At 40.3% G+C, this 16,628-nt stretch overlaps 1 protein-coding gene across 4 annotated transcripts in view; it reads right to left on the bottom strand.

Annotated features, from left to right (window-relative positions):
* The window catches only part of GLIS3 (GLIS family zinc finger 3), a 491,641-nt gene that overhangs the window by 297,122 nt on the left and 177,891 nt on the right, over positions 1–16,628 (bottom strand). For all 4 annotated transcript variants that reach the window (XM_034967077.3, XM_063594501.1, XM_063594502.1 and 1 more), the window contains exon 3: positions 12,859–13,972. In XM_034967077.3, the coding sequence (XP_034822968.1) occupies positions 12,859–13,972 (1,114 nt within the window). The remainder of the gene's footprint in view (positions 1–12,858; positions 13,973–16,628) is intronic.

Genomic DNA, 16,628 nt, shown 5'->3' with positions numbered 1-16,628 from the left:
AGTGATTTCTCCCTTATTCAGATTATACAGCTCTGTTCTTGACTGATTCCATCATAAAGCCTCATTCTATGGGCACAGCACAAAACCAGAGTCACAATCTAAATCTGGCCTTCCCAGGACACACAATAGAACACGATCGGGGTGACCCAAGCTGTAAGAAGTTAGAGTCCTCACCAGCAGTGGGTCAATTCACTAGGCTGCTGGGGGAAATACTTGCTACAGGGAGGGACAACTAGAGATAATTACAATAAACTCAATCCATGCCTCAAGAACCTGAATACTTCCCACCTCAATTTACGATGCAGTTTGGAGCTTTCAGAAACAAACGGCACCTGTCCCATTGTCACAGCTTTATAACAACTTGTATCCCAGTACACCTTCCACCAACACCTTAGACAAGTTTCGACAAGCACTGCTGAATCACTTGAGATGGGCCAAAAGGTCAGGGCCCTGAAACTTTGTCAGCGTGATTATCTAAAGCCACTGGAAAGCACTCCATGTGTTTCAGAGAACAGGTAGACTTTTCATTACACAAAAGCAGCTTTGTTTCTGTATATGTGACGCCTCCTAATTAGAATCAATGATTTTTTTTTATTGTCGCTCCCGATAAGCTTGTTTGCCTAGCTTCATTTTCCTAAAACACTTTAAACGTTTCTAAGAAGGGCGAATGTCGGTAGAACACTGAGACAGGCCTTGACCCAGGGCTGTGGTATTGCATCATGTTTACAATTTGTCATCCTTGGGGGTAATTTTGCAAGCTTAAACACACTAAAGGACATATTATAAAGAGCCAGGCAATTTCATTTTGTTTGAATATATTTATGGAAATGGACCAAAAGTGTCCATAGAGGCACATTGTCATTTTTTCCTTGAGTGTGTGCCAGTTCATGACCAAAAGCAAGCATTCGGAGAATAGAAGAGCATTTATGACCACATTGTGTGTATCAAATAAGCTACTTTATGAACAGATGGGGAATATTGTGTTTCAGGGTCTTAGTAAAATAGCCCTTCACACCAAATTTCTGTGCACAATGGTAGAACTCTCAGTGATTCATCTATAACCTTGCCCTTGATAATGAGCAGATCTCCCTTAAGGGTAAGTGCCTGTGGGACATGAAGACATCGCACATACTCATGGCTTAGAAAGATGACGAGCAGTGGGGGAATTGTGCCCCAAGAACATGTAATTTGGACAAGGTGGGAAAAACTGAGTAATCCACTTGAGATAAGGAGCATTTTCCCAGCAGTGGTGATTGTATGGCAATGGAATCCTTGGAGAGTCAATAAGAAAAAAAATGGTTGGGCTGGGAAAGATTTAATAAGTTGAAAAGCAAGTTATAGGAGCCAGCACTGGAAAGAAAAAAAATAAATGGTCTTTAAAGCTCTTTGATGAGACCAGGTCGCCACTCATGGAAAGCTCCAAGATCAAGATTGAAATGTGTTTTCTTTTCAAGGAGATATAGAAAACCGAGGTAAGTCAGAGAAGAAGCAGGGGGCGCTTCTAGTTCCTTGTGGCAGATACTACACTCTGTGTTCACCAATACTCCGTGTTTAAGTGTCGTAGAGAAGAAGCGGGGGCGCTTCTAGTTCCTTGTGGCAGATACTATACTCTGTGTTCACCAATACTCCATGTTTAAGTGTCCTAGAGAAGAAGCAGGGGGCACTTCTAGTTCCTTGTGGCAGATACTATACTCTGTGTTCACCAATACTCCGTGTTTAAGTGTCCTAGAGAAGAAGCAGGGGGCACTTCTAGTTCCTTGTGGCAGATACTATACTCTGTGTTCACCAATACTCCGTGTTTAAGTGTCCTAGAGAAGAAGCAGGGGGTGCTTCTAGTTCCTTGTGGCAGATACTATACTCTGTGTTCACCAATACTCCGTGTTTAAGTGTCCTAGAGAAGAAGCAGGGGGCACTTCTAGTTCCTTGTGGCAGATACTATACTCTGTGTTCACCAATACTCCGTGTTTAAGTGTCCTAGAGAAGAAGCAGGGGGCGCTTCTAGTTCCTTGTGGCAGATACTATACTCGGTGTTCACCAATACTCCGTGTTTAAGTGTCCTAGAGAAGAAGCAGGGGGCGCTTCTAGTTCCTTGTGGCAGATACTATACTCGGTGTTCACCAATACTCCGTGTTTAAGTGTCCTAGAGAAGAAGCAGGGGGTGCTTCTAGTTCCTTGTGGCAGATACTATACTCTGTGTTCACCAATACTCCGTGTTTAAGTGTCCTAGAGAAGAAGCAGGGGGCACTTCTAGTTCCTTGTGGCAGATACTATACTCTGTGTTCACCAATACTCTGTGTTTAAGTGTCCTAGAGAAGAAGCAGGGGGCACTTCTAGCTCCTTGTGGCAGATACTATACTCTGTGTTCACCAATACTCCGTGTTTAAGTGTCCTCCTGGACACACAGGAAGACCACTCTTTTTCCAACTGCCCTTACCGTTAGTTGAGGTCATGTGACTGAGTGCTGCCGAATGGGATAAGAGAAGTCAAGCCTGTCACTTCCATGCCTGGATCCTAAAACCTCTCCACAATCCTCACAACATGTCTTTCACCCTAGACTCAGATTGCAGAGCCATTAGATTGAAGGATCCTGAGTCACTATACAATCATAAGGAGTTAGCCATATTAGAACAAAAACAAGAAATAAACTCTTATCATAGCAAGCCGCTGAGATTTGGGTTAAATTATTTTAATGCATTCCAATAGTATTCCCTTCTTATCATTTGCCTCTTTAAATATCATGTTACTGCCCAAGAGTATCTTTCATCTCATTCCTAAGCACAGTGATCTCAGAGACAATCAAGAGCAATGGAAAAATTAATTTGTTTTCAGATCAGAAGAACACAGGTTACCTAAAAAAAACACATGGCTGGCATCATTTTCTGAGGAGCCAGAGAGAATAAACTGTTCTTTTCTTTCCTATGAATTCACTCAAAACCATTTTACTTCTTTATTTTTAACATTTTATTACAGGAAATTTCAAATCTTCGCACAGTGCAAATAACAGAATAATAAACCTCTACGTATCCATCATCTAGCTTCAAGTGTGTGTGTGTGTGTGTATGCGTGCATGTGTGCCCATTTGAGGTCTACAGTATGTTAATCGTTGAGCCACATGCTATGGTTAGGACTCAAAGGTGAATAATTAATGATCTTTGAATATGTAGTAGGAAGAAGAGAGTCTGAATCTCAAATCCCAGAAATTACTTAGCTCTGAGGGCGATAGTGAGAATTAAAGTAATATAGTAGCTCAGAATTTGTGTAACATAGTCACTTTCTTTCACCTCCATTTCTCTGAAAGAGTTTTTGGTCTAAGGAAGAGGTTTAATACTTTCTTTCTCGTTAAAATGTAGATACCCTTGGGAGAGCCAGCACACTGAATCTTTTCTCAGCTGTTCACCATTATATATATGAATTTCTCTTTCCCACAGTTCTTTCCCAAAAGCAAGCGTCAATTCGATGGAGAGCAAAAATAAGGAGCAAGGCATGGGGCCTGTGAAGCAGCATGGAAACTCTGAGGGAAGAAGGCAGTAGGGGTCACCACAAATGAGATGAAAGACAAATTTCTATTTCAGAATTTTGTTTAAGGCTGAGTCCTCCATTTTCGCTTCATTACAACTGTTCTCCCAACCCCAAATCCATTCTCTTGGCTAATAAATCACCATGTGCTTTTCTGGGCAATTTTCATACTAGCCACTGGGACTAGGGATGTGGAAAGAGAGTGACAAAAAAGAGTCAGCAGTAACAATATATCTCATCAAAAACACACGCAACAGGCCCAATACCCAGGCCCCTATTTAAAAATGAAACCACTTTCAAACAAACATTCTAAAACACAGAAAAGAAAACTGTCTGGTGAGAGAAGCCTGAGAATCTGCCTCATAAATTTTAAAAGCAAGGATCCAGGACCAATCAGATGCCCTCTCTAGAACATTCTGAATGCCTGAGTCCACTGACCTGGGCCTTCAGCTGTGCTCTCCGGTCAACAGACAAATGACTCTACAACCTTGGGTGGCTCAAACCCCAGGGGAGGGCTCGTGCTGCCAGAGAAAGAAGCTCAAGTAACAAAAGGCAAGTCTTCCTTTCATGCTGCCTTCCCCGGTCTAGAGAGACATGGGGTTCTATGGTTTTCAGGACTGAGTCACTGGGACTGGGTGCCATTTTGATGGGAATTGATTTAATTTGTTCTCCTCTAAACAGCTCAAGCATTTCACTCTGTTCTGTATTAATTTAGTCTGAGCAGAAAAAAAAAATTTCAAAGTAAATCTCAGCAGTGAAGGAAAAAAATCTTGAAAAGGCTGACAAGCTCAGCATAATGAGCACCAGTCCAAACCTTTGTTTAACAGTACAATACTTCACTCTCTTTACAGATTATAAAAGGAAATATTTAACTAATGGAAAGCTACTCATACACAGGATAATGTATGCAGCCTCTGTCCACATCTTAATCATTCTACATAACTGATCAAATAACTTTGGTCTCTAGTCTTCCCCAGATTTTTAATTGTTTTCTTTAAAGTCTGCAACAGAAAATGCTTTCATGCTAGTCTACATTTACGTGTTTCCCTAGCTGATCACTTGGCATAAGATAAATGTGTGTTTCCTATGATAGCTGCCAAGAGATATGTTTTAATGCGGAATTAAACTATAAACTTTAAGAGATAATGGAGAAGGCCTGGGGAAGTCAAAGTTTCATTTCACATCCACTGAAACACACTGCTTGCTACCTCAGTGATGCTACCCTCCTAAGATATTTTTTATTGACTAGATTTGCATTTATATTAACTAGGTTTCCAATTTTTAAACATGATCCCTATTTGGTAGTATAAGTCCTTCATGACTTCCTCCAGCCTCACTTCCACTCCTACCTAGTCTTGGACCATCAAACTACTTGAGAATTGTTTCTTCCTCTGTGCTCTTTCATACTCCTGTGCTATTTCATATGGTGATGTGCAGGTTTAAATGGCCTCCTTTACTTTCTCTGTAAGAATTACTGTCTTCTTTCAGGATGCAGTTACCTCCTCTAACAAGCCTGCCCAAACTCTACAGGCATACTTGAGAGCTTCTTCCCCTAGTTTTCCCATTAAAAGTTTGCATAGCTGTATATCACAGCCCTTGTTTTAGTGTTTACACAATTGTCACCCCAATAGATTGTGAGCTCCCAAAGGGAATGTCTCATTTATTTCAGTATCCCCCGGGTAAGGTATGGTACATGGCTTGCACTCAGTGATCAAATGAATGAATCAACACACAATGAGTGAACACATCAGTACACATACTATTTGGGTAAGGTAATTATATACCCTAATTTTTTCCAGGACAATCCTGATTTAGACTGACATTCCAGTGAGACAAACTCACTTTCACTCTCAAAAGTGTCCTAATTTGAAAAATAAAGTATATGCTCACCCTAATTTTAGAGCATTAGGGTATATATTTACCCAAGCATATTGCTCCTGCCTGCCCAGAAACTGGTTATATCATGTTTCAATTTCTCAACAACTTTTTAAAGTAATCATTTAAAAAATTATTCAAAATTCTCCTTCTAACAGATTAACCATTCTCCCTACTCAAGCTCAGAACCTGTGGCCCAAGAAAAGGAAAATAAATACTGTGCCGTGAAATAAAAACACACAGGTTTCATTCCACTTTCTCACCAAACCCCTATCTATGCCAACCTCCTATATGAGCGATGACACCTATTAGACAGATTGGTCTCCCCTCTGGATGAAGGACACATGGCTTCCCAGAGTTAAAGCAGAAGTAAAATCAAGCCTTCCCTACTCAGGCTCTGGGTTAACCAACCACAGATCCACTGTCCAGGGTTACAACAAGCATTGTCTTATTGATGGCTTAGAAGCCCTGACTCAGCAATTACAGTAGAAACTAATAAATCTGCCTGGAAAAAAAAATAAACATCTCTTTTCCAAATCATTCTACTCAGAACTTGAAGAAAACATTTCTGAAAGATCAAAGAGAATCAGATGACCTCTTCTTTTTGGAAAAATAAATGTGTTTGGTCTTTCACTCTACACATTCAAATTCTATCTGGACCCTAAAATGACAACACGACCACTCAAAGAAAAGGTAATCAAGAAATATTCCAAAGGTCACAAAGGGTGTTTCTAATATATTGCCAAACTAATTTTCCACACTGGTGCAGTCTGAAAGAACTGAGAAAAACACATTTTAGAATCTATATATGAACAAATCTCCAAAGGTTCGACATACATTCCCTTAATCAGATCATTTATGAAAAGATTTACATAATTCTTTCTAATTTTAAAGACATTATTTCAAGGCATAAAATTAGAGAAAAAACACAAAACAAATATGAACTAAAAGGAACATTAACCATCATGTAGTTAATGATTTTGTTTAATGAGGATAAAGCCTCAAATATTTTACCTCTTAGGGTTGCTCTCATTATCTATTGTTTTTCATTAATCCTAGAATCACAGGGCAAAGAAACATAAACCACGATTAGCTTTGAAATGTTTGCCCAAATCTGCTACAAATTTATTTTAAGGACAAAGTTCATGAAAGGTCAGTTCCCCAGGTAAACTGAATTAAATGCCTTCTAAAGGGAAACCAAATTAAACCTTTACCAAATGGCAGGTTTCTAAACTGTGTTTTGGGATATGAAATCCTAGTTGACAGATGCCTTATAGACTGTGGTCAATGCCCCATCTAATGAGTATTTCTGTGGTTTCACTTTTACCTATACTAAGGGATTTGTAATTTATGGTGACATATATGTGTCTACAGTATGTTGAACATGTGCTTACACAGATACATATGTTTGTATCTCTTATGTAAAATCGCTGGGAAAGAAATCTTAAGATTTGGTTTTATTTTTTAAATCATGGAGTTTGCTTTTAATATCTGACAGACCGATGCCTTGTGGGATATGACTTGGAAGCTACACTCACTCTGATCTTTACCAGATGTTCACTGGTGGTGTTTCAGCCTCAAGAGACAAAGAGGATATTAATGTTAATTTTATTTATTTAATCACATCAGGCAGATTTGATAAAAGAGAAAATTCAATATTTTGGTAATTTACCAACTCTTCAGAAATGTCCATAGTAGCAAAAGTGTTTTGAAGATCATTTTCTATTAAAAGCTGAAAGTCTGCATTGTGTTTGGAAGAGAGAACACTCTATCTTACCTTTAAAAATGGGAACAGGGTGACAAATTTGTCAGTTCCACTGCCAAATGAAGGACGCAAGGAGGTGGCGACAATGTATACGTGGTTCAGCACAAGACTCCTCCCAAACTTCGACTAATAATTGTGAAGAAAGAGACTCTGAATGTGAAATGGACACTCAGTTGAAAGCCTTCTGCCACTACCAATCATTCTAATATCTTATCTTGTCTCTGAATTTTATTATAAGAGAACATTAAACTACCCTAATCATTGTCGGGACATTGATAATAATGTAGAGATTACTGTCAGGCCATTGAGAATAAATAGAGATGTATTCTACTGAACACTACATCCCTGCATCTTAACAGAAGTAACAGGGTAGGCTTTTATTTATCTAGCACTAATGTTAGAACTGGAAAACTTTTATAATACTGTTCTCAACCTTGACTGCTCATCACAATCACCTTGGAAGCTGCATCCCAGGCCAATTACATCACAAATTTTGAAGATGGGACCCAGGTACGGGTACTTCGGATGATTCCAGGGTCAGCCAGGGTTAAGAACTACAGCCTCAGAAGGTCTAAGTATGGAACAGCTAAATAACTTAACAGTCATGGAAAGATCAATTTCTCTAGGCTTTGTTCTCATCTAAAAAAATGATATGGGTGGAAAGAAATTGGAGTGTGATAGTAATTGGCTTTCATTTATTTTTAGATAAAATATATCCTTATAGTTATGAAATATTTCAAATAGGCAGTAAAGTATACCAAATACTATAACAGACACCTATGACACCTATATTACCACCATCAGGTGGTAATATCTGTTTCAGTTCTCTCTCTGGAAAAAAAAGAGAAAGTAAAACCCTCACATCCCATCTCTTTTATTTCTTTCCTTTTGAGATGTAACCACTATCCTAAAATTACTAATTACCCTGCCCACATGATTTTACTGTTTAATCACATAATTATTTATCTACCAGAACTATATAATATTGCCCGGTTTGTGTTTAAATATACATAAATTGTATTAATACCATATATACCCTTTTGCACATATTTTTTTCACTCAACAGTGTTTTTTTGAAATGTATCCATGTTAATAGATATGTATGTAATATATACGCGTATTTTAATTTTAAACTCCTTTATACTATTTCATTAGGAATAAGCCACAGTTTATTGACTTATCTATGGACAGTTATGTTATTTATACTTTTTTGAAAAACAAAAGCAATAAACACCTTTCTTCATGTCTCCTTGCCACCATATACAAAAGCTTCTCTAGGGTAGGCACCTAGACACAGTTTTATTGGATAGACTCATCTTCAACCTTACTAAGTATTACCACATTGATCTCCAAAGTGGTTACACCAATTTAGTCTCTCCAACAACGTTAAAGTGTATCCACTTCTCCATACCCTTATTGATACTTGGTATTATGATAATTTATTCATTATTGCCAATATGAGGATTATGAAGTGGGGATTAAGAATTATGCTTACATGATATTTTCCTAAGGTCCCTCTTGGTCATAGACCACATCAACACTGAGTCTCATCAAAATAAAAGCGAATGTGAAAAAGGCCTTCCACAGCTTACAATGAATTTACATTTCCTCAAGACATGTCTTATGAGGCCAAAGCTGGCTTGTGTACCCGTACATCAGGCCACAAAAGAGGAATGGAGACATGGTCCCAGCTCTGTATTTATTTTCTTGAAATCATAATCCAATGTTACTTAAAAAGCACCACTGCCCAATATTCAAGCCAAAGCAAATACTCTGGATTTTGCCAGGCAAAATGCCTGTGGAGAAATGAGTCAATTCATACAAAATTCAAAACTGGTCTTTGGTCAGTGACATTTTCATGAAAATCCATGGGTGGGTAAAAGTTTTGAAAAATTCCTTTTTGCCATTGGATAAAATTCATCCAGGAAAAATAAACAAAATTTAAGCGGAGGCCCACGTTCCCCCTAATTCCCTTATCAGCACTCCCAACCTGCTAGCACAACTGCTTTCAGTCGTACGTGAAGGCAAGTCATCAGTGTTTCTGATCCTAGCAACAGAACCCTGGGTCCCTCTACTCACTCTGCCCCAGATAGGCAGACAGGCTTTCTCATGAGAAGCACCAACAGACAGAGCATGCCCAAGCTCATTCAGAACACACTTACTGGGCACCGTTACCCAGCCACTGCACAGTCTTCAACTTAATGGTAAAAAGATCTACAGTAAAAAACGTTCTCACGGTGCACTCTGTTGGAACCATTCACTATGGATATTGTTAGGGATGATTAGTGTACATCTATTGTTTGGGTTTATACTTCATGTTGTCCTTTTAGGAACATGAAACAGGGGTTTGGGAAAGGGACAAATTCAGAGACTCCATGACTTGTTCTGACCTGTGACCTTACCATCTCAGAAAAACTTAATAGAATTCGACAGTTATAGCTGATAATGCTCAAATATTTTGATAATTCTGAGATTTACCAAGGTTGCAGTTGGTCTAAGCTCAGAAGGTCAAAATAAAGGGATTCAGCACCTAGAAAGTACTATAGTTAATAGATAGCAGTGAATGGAGTCGGGTATTTTAAAATGTGATATTGGCATATCCCAGTTTCTGACTAGCTGAGGTCTGCCTGTCTGTCTACAGAGGCCTTTACTTCTCAAGCCCTTTGCCACTGGGTGGGAATGTCTCTGCAATCGAGGCCAGGCCTGGAAAGAGAGCAGCTGGTTGGGCTTTCCACAGAAGCAATAAGAAAGAGATCTACACAAGGGTGGAGTTGTGGGGGTAAAAGGAAAAGAACCCATTCTCTTCTTCCAGTAAGTTAACCAAATAATAAATTCACAGCCCTCCCCCAGTTCTGCCACCCAGAATCCTGAATGATGTGAATCCCAGGGTTCTGATAAGTCCACGCAGTTATGGTCAGAGATTCTGAGAATGCGTTCTCTCATGCATGACATGAAATTTGGCATGAGGGAGGATACCAGTGGCAGCCACTTACTGTAAGCAAGCCGTCACTGAGTAGCCCTCTCACACACCCCTATTTTACCATAACTTCCAGAAGCTCTTTGTGTTGCTTGTAGTCATGGTCACCAAACACAATGTGGTCATCATTTCTTTCTTGGGTCAATAAGCTAAACAACTGAAAATGACTAACTCTATCATACACAGAAAATAGCAGTTAAACATACATAAAACTAAAAAATGGCCGGGGTCTTATCATTTCGACTGCTCCCAGCCCTGCAGTGTATGACACAGCCACAAAAACCAAAGGTCACTTCGCATTTCCAAAAGAAGAATGTGGCCATTTTACTTGTCAAGGATCGTGAGCTTTCAGTCAACTACCATCAGATTTGAAATCAGTGGGATATGAAACATTTTAGTTGTAACAGTTGTATGTGTCTGGACTCCAAGACTATAAATATGTGTTTTGCAAAAGGCAGAAAAATACATTTTTTTCCAGGTGCATATCTACTTTAAAAACCAGGTATTCTATCTGTGGATTACAACTTAAGAGGACTGCTAAACTTTCACAGCAAAATTAATTGCTGCCAGTTGGCTATCACCCTACAAATCAAGCAGATGACAGTGTAGCAACGTAACAGTTTTCAGAAGACATAATGCCCATAATATGTATGTTTTAGAAGCAAATGAAGGCTTCCTGCTAAAAATATATAGCCCCAGAACTAGAATTGCAGCATTAATCAGCTCCTAAGAAACCCTGTTTATTATTTGCACTATTACATGCGTAAATAAATGCTTTGTGGTCCTAGATTCGATACACTGTTAAATCATCAATCTGAATTTTATAAAGATTCCACCTAGAAGTGGGGAGTGGGCAGATCAGAGGAAGAGAAATCATCTCCCATACCCATTCTGAACAATACAATGAGAAGCTATGCGTAAGCCTGCAAACATTAACCTATCAGCTTATTCTTTCACTGAACTATTTATATTTTTGATATTTATCGTGCACTTCAGCAAAAATCAACTTTAAAAAGTTATATGTCTTTGCAAAGCCTGGGAACAGTAGAAAAATGGGGAAATCCTGTTGCACAAAAATTAATTTTGCAATGCAAAAAATATTTTTCTGGATAATTCGAGCCTTTATGTTTATTTCAGTAAAGCCAAATCCAGTGAACTATTTTCAGCCAGGATTAGTCAGAACTAAAAGGTTGGACTGTTTTCCTTCAGAGGCTGAATGTCTTTCCTGCCTGCAATAGGCCGGTGTGTTCCAGAGTAAATTGAATTGCCTTCAATTGCTTGTTTCTTTGTGGCATTTTTAATGCAGAACCCTAGTGACAGAGTAAGGTTTTGCTGTCTGGAAAGTAATTATTCTTTTCACTCATATAACCTGGCATTCTCGCAATGTATCAGCTTCAGGTTTTCCTTGAGAAAAATCACAATGTGGTGCACAGCGTAGTGACAAGAAATGCAATTCCATTCCACAAGACATTCTTAAAACTCTTTCAAAAATACCTACCGGGCAGTGAAAAAGTGCTTTGAATACTTGCATTATAGCCATCACCTGTTTGGTTTGCTTTTACATGAATAAGAAACCTTAGCCAATCTATAATCAAGCATACACATAGTCCAGATTCTTTTTCATCACTGACATACTACAGAAAGAAGGAACTCGGGCTGGGGAACCACAGTACAAATAAATTTCTGTTTAAATTGATTTATATATTTCACATATTTAGTACCAGCACCATACGCAATATCCAGGGAATACACAGAAATCTTAGACTTTAAATGAAATATTTCTGTCCATCTAAACTAATATAAAACACATGTTCTTCTTTTTCCAATACTTAAGTGAGCTGTCTGAGATTGTGCAAAGCCATCCTGTGATCCCAAGGGTGATGCCCTGCTTATAAACCCTGAGGGTTTCTGTGAGCTGTGAAATTGTTGTGAAATCATTTAGGAATCGTATTATTCAAAAATAGTAAATTCTGCCAAGAAACAGACAGAGTTCCAGAATGGATGCTGTGAAAGGCAGAGGCGAGGAAGAAAGAGACATCAGGCCCACTTCCCTCAGCACCAAAGGCTTCCCTGCTCTTTCTCCTCGTATCTCTCTACGAAATTACCTCTTAAAATTAGTTAAGATCCTGTGAGATTCTGCTCCTGTGTATCCCCTGGGTGATTTTATGCCGACTATAAATCATTAGCTAGTCTCTCAACCCTGGAAGGTACAGAGTGCAGGCATGTGGATGCACGCCGAAACACTTTTACTAGCGAAGTTGCTAAGTGGTGAGTTCCTTTTCAGATATCAAAACCACTCTTCTCTCCATCCCAATTCTAGCCCGGTTATTGGAGGGAAGAAAAAGTCACTGCATATTTGCTTTGGAAAAGAACTAAAGCTTGCTGATGTGCCATCGGTGTCCTTCTGCTCTTGCACATCCATACACATTAAGGAAATTCAAAGTTGGTACCTGGCTGGCATCTCCTTTCCAAGATTTTACAGAGTGTGGCAGACTGATCACCTGCTGGGATGGATCACGTACCTTTGCAGAAGGAAATATAGAAATGGAGAGCCACTAATCATGGAAGAAATCTTCCCCTTCCTCAAGCTGAAGAGGAACCCCATCTCATGGATACCTAGACCACCACGCATGCAAACTCCACGGGCCGAGTTAGGAAAAAACACACGCATGCAAAGCAAGCCGGGCCTTCAAGAGAGGTCACCCCTTGCGCTTCGGAAACTCACCGTACACTTGTTGGGCTTCTCCCCGGAGTGGACTCTCATGTGGATCAGCAGCTTATAGCGGGCGTTGAAGGGCTTGTATCTTCGAGGGCAACCGGCCCAGAAGCAAGTGAAGTCCTCCCCTTTGCGCTGGTCGATGTGGACCTTCTCGATGTGCCGCACGAGCTCCTCCTGTTGGTCGTACAGGGCGCTGCAGTCGATCCAGCGGCAGCAATGCTTGCCCCCGAGGCCGTCCATCTCCCCGTCGTCGTCCAGGGTGGCCTGGGGCAAGGCCAGCTGCTGGGCGTGGGGCCCGAGCTCCGGGTGGTGAAGGTGCGCATGGGCATGGTAAGGGGGTGGGGGGCCTTGGGGCGGCGGCAGAGGAGGGAGCGGAGGCGCGGGGGGCAGGTCTCCGGTGCTGCCCGGGAACTCCTCCAGGCGTTCGGTCTTGAACAGGCCGGCCGGCTGGCTGTCGGGGCCCGGCAGGCCATGCTGCACCACCATGTTGTTGACCAGGCCTGGCTGGAGGCCGCCGTGCTCCAGCTGCTGCATGCGCTCGTACTCCAGGGCCCCGTCCTCGCCGTAGGCCGGCAGCGCCAGGCCTCCAGGGGCCACCAGCACGCCCTTCTGGCTGCTGGGCACCGGGCACGGCTGGGGAATGCAGCTGCCGCGCACGCCCAGGAAATGCCCGTAGACCTCTGGCTGCGGGGACATGTTGGCCGGTGAAGCCCTCGACCCGTTGATGTAGGCCACCAAGGACGTGGGCGACGTGCGGATGATGGTATTGAAATCTATCCCGATGCCGTCGGACAGCGGGGACAAGGACAGTGCCCTCTTCTTAGAGCGGGCCGAGTGCGACCTGGTGGATGAGTGCCGAGGACTAGGGTAAGGAGAGTGGCTACTTTCCATGCCACAAAGGTAGGATGGTAATGAGTTAGAGACACTACTGCTGGACATGGATGTCCCGGGAGGAAGGCCAAGGAGATCCCCTAGATCAAGGCCATTCTGAGAGCCGTGGTTGGAGAGCGAAGGGAGGGCTCTGTAGCCCTGGGACCACTCCTGCTTCATGCTTGAGGCCGACTGACTTTCCGTCAGACTCAAGGTCGTGGACGCCAAAGACTCACGCGAAATAAGGGACCTGGAACAGCAGCCAGAAAGGAAGAAAAAAAAAGATAAACATTTTAGCAGGATATGGATTGCTTAAGAGCTGAAAGAACACTACATCGACAATCCCTTAAGTATTTCCCCTAATTACATTCTGTGCTAAACACACATTCTTGGGCTAAGATAAAATCCAAGGCTTCTAGTTCCAGGTAAATAACATTTTACCAAGAAGAACAATAAAACCTAATGCTCACTGAAATAATGTAACAAAAGATCTATTGTTATAAATAATCTTAATACTTTAGTAATAAATAGTCCTTGCTTTATTTTTAAATAACTTTTTCAATATGGGGGAAAAAGGATAGAGACCTGGGAAAAATTACTGATACCTGTCAAAGCCAACCAAATAAGTATTTGTTGAGCACCTACTATGTGCAGCATGTTATGACAGGCTTTGCAGAATCTCAGCCTTCAAGTAAAATCTATTTGGGAAAGTAACATATAAACTCATGCTTTATTTGAAAAAAAGTAAATCCTCAAAGTCAAAGCGTTGTCCAGGGGACTTAATAATTTCACAATTTAGTTTCACTGATATTAAGGAATTAATTCTGATTTTTTTGAAGATAGTAATTCACATTGCCAGTACTTAGTTACATCAAATCACCCCAGAAAATGAAAACAATATAAAAAGCAGCTATAATACATAAGGGAGTAACAAACTGATAATAAGTCATAACTGGAATTATGCATTAGAGCCATTCGGGATTTAATCACACTTGCTAGTTGGGTTTTCTGTGAACCCTCGTCCTTAAATCCAAGCAGCTTTGGGCCAACAGCAGATCATTCACTTTCTGTAGTTCACTTTTGCAACAATTCCTCTCCTATTCTCCTTACCCTTTACAGACACACCCTATGTCTCACAATATATTATCTGCATATCAAAATGGTTCATAATGTAGCTCTGGTCACTTTAAAATTCATTTTGCTTTACTGTGACATTGTTGCCTTGAAAATAAAAATCACTTCTTGATCTTTTGGCTAACTTTAAGTGTGAAAATAATTGAGAAGAAAAGATACGTCCCTTGGAAGGAAAATTTGCCACAGAGGCAAGACATAACACGCTGTATTTCTTGACTCAGACATGGTGTATATCAGAAGAACCTGGCTTATTATATGTACCTGCATTGACTTTCTACTGAAGTCTTTTTTACTGACAAAAAATTAATCACAACAAAACGTTATATAAAACGTGTGTCTTCTCAAAATGAACACATTGTTTCCAGCTGTTAAACATCAACCTGTCGCAAAGGAACTGAGGTAAAAGAAGCATTTTCATCCCACCTGTTCATCTTACTCTGTTTCACAAAATGGAAGCCACAAACACCATTTCATACAAGCATATGATATTAGCAAGAAAAACATCTCAGCTCCAAAATGCACAGTACAAGGTGATAACACCATCATCAACGAGATGTTACCATCGAGTGAAGTAATGTTTACCAAAGACAAACGCAGCAGGAATTTACAACCAGTTGCCCTTGACATAGATTTTCCTCTTGGTCCACATCCTTAAATTCGGGTTGTAGTCTTTTTGCAAGCTCCACAGTGGTTTTGGAACCATCTAGTTTTTAATTCCCCACGGACACTTTTCAATTATTTTCCCAGCACACTTGCAGCATGTGGCTCTTCCTGCAGAGCTCAGCTGAAGGCTCCTGGTGATCGGATGTCAAGGGCCTTTTGGTCTCTTCCCCAGCAAGATCGAGGAATTGCTTTCGGACCCAAACTAAATTAGTAGTCCTATCATATATGAGACAGAGACAACTGACTGCTTTACACCCGGAGGTTGAGAAGGTTCATAGAACATAAAGAACCAGAGCTTTGGCAGAGCTACATGCCTGAATGGATGCACATTCTCAGGTGCTACAATTGCCTGTCACCGTCATACTGGAGCATATTAGATTGTTAAGTCATGACTAACAGACAGAAGTATGTTATCCACCTATATATACTTTGCTTATAAGATTGTATTATTTGGTTTCAGGGCAGCCTATAGTGAAACGTTCATTTGCTCCACTGTTGAGAGATGATTCTTATTTCTCTCAAATTATACTTAAATATGGCTCAATTAAAATCTGCACATAAAGCCATGCAGGCACATTATATAACTTTTTGGGCATCTGAGTTTTCTAAGACAATTATATATTTTTCAGAAAGCAAATTCTATATTCTATTCATTAAAGTATTAATATGAACAGAGAACTCTCTTCTATCTCAAACACCTAATGAGAACAAAACTTCCCCAAATGGCCTTTGCCTAGCAGCCAGTCTTCCTCCTGTGTGATTACTCAGATCTTTTAATCTTTCAAAGCTCTAATCCATGACATCTCTCCCCAATACACTAGCTCCTAGTGGAAGTTCTCTTCCCAAAGAAGTTATATACTGTCTGCAACGTGTCTTAAATTTAGTTAACTTCAGGCATCTGTGGGTGTTATATTCTTCAATAAATTTCAAAGTCTTTTAACAGAAGGGATCATTTTTATCTTCCCAGTGCCTACCAGAATGTAAGATACATACTAAGTACTCAAAAAACTGTTGATTAGGAAAGTAAATAAATAATCAATATAATGACAACAGAACATTATTTATGGCACTCACAAAGCATTTTCCCTATATATGATCTCATTTGACAC

The sequence above is a fragment of the Pan paniscus genome, chromosome 11, assembly GCF_029289425.2.
Source record: "Pan paniscus chromosome 11, NHGRI_mPanPan1-v2.0_pri, whole genome shotgun sequence".
NCBI lineage: Eukaryota > Metazoa > Chordata > Mammalia > Primates > Hominidae > Pan > Pan paniscus.
This window is presented reverse-complemented; position numbering and strand designations above follow the sequence as displayed.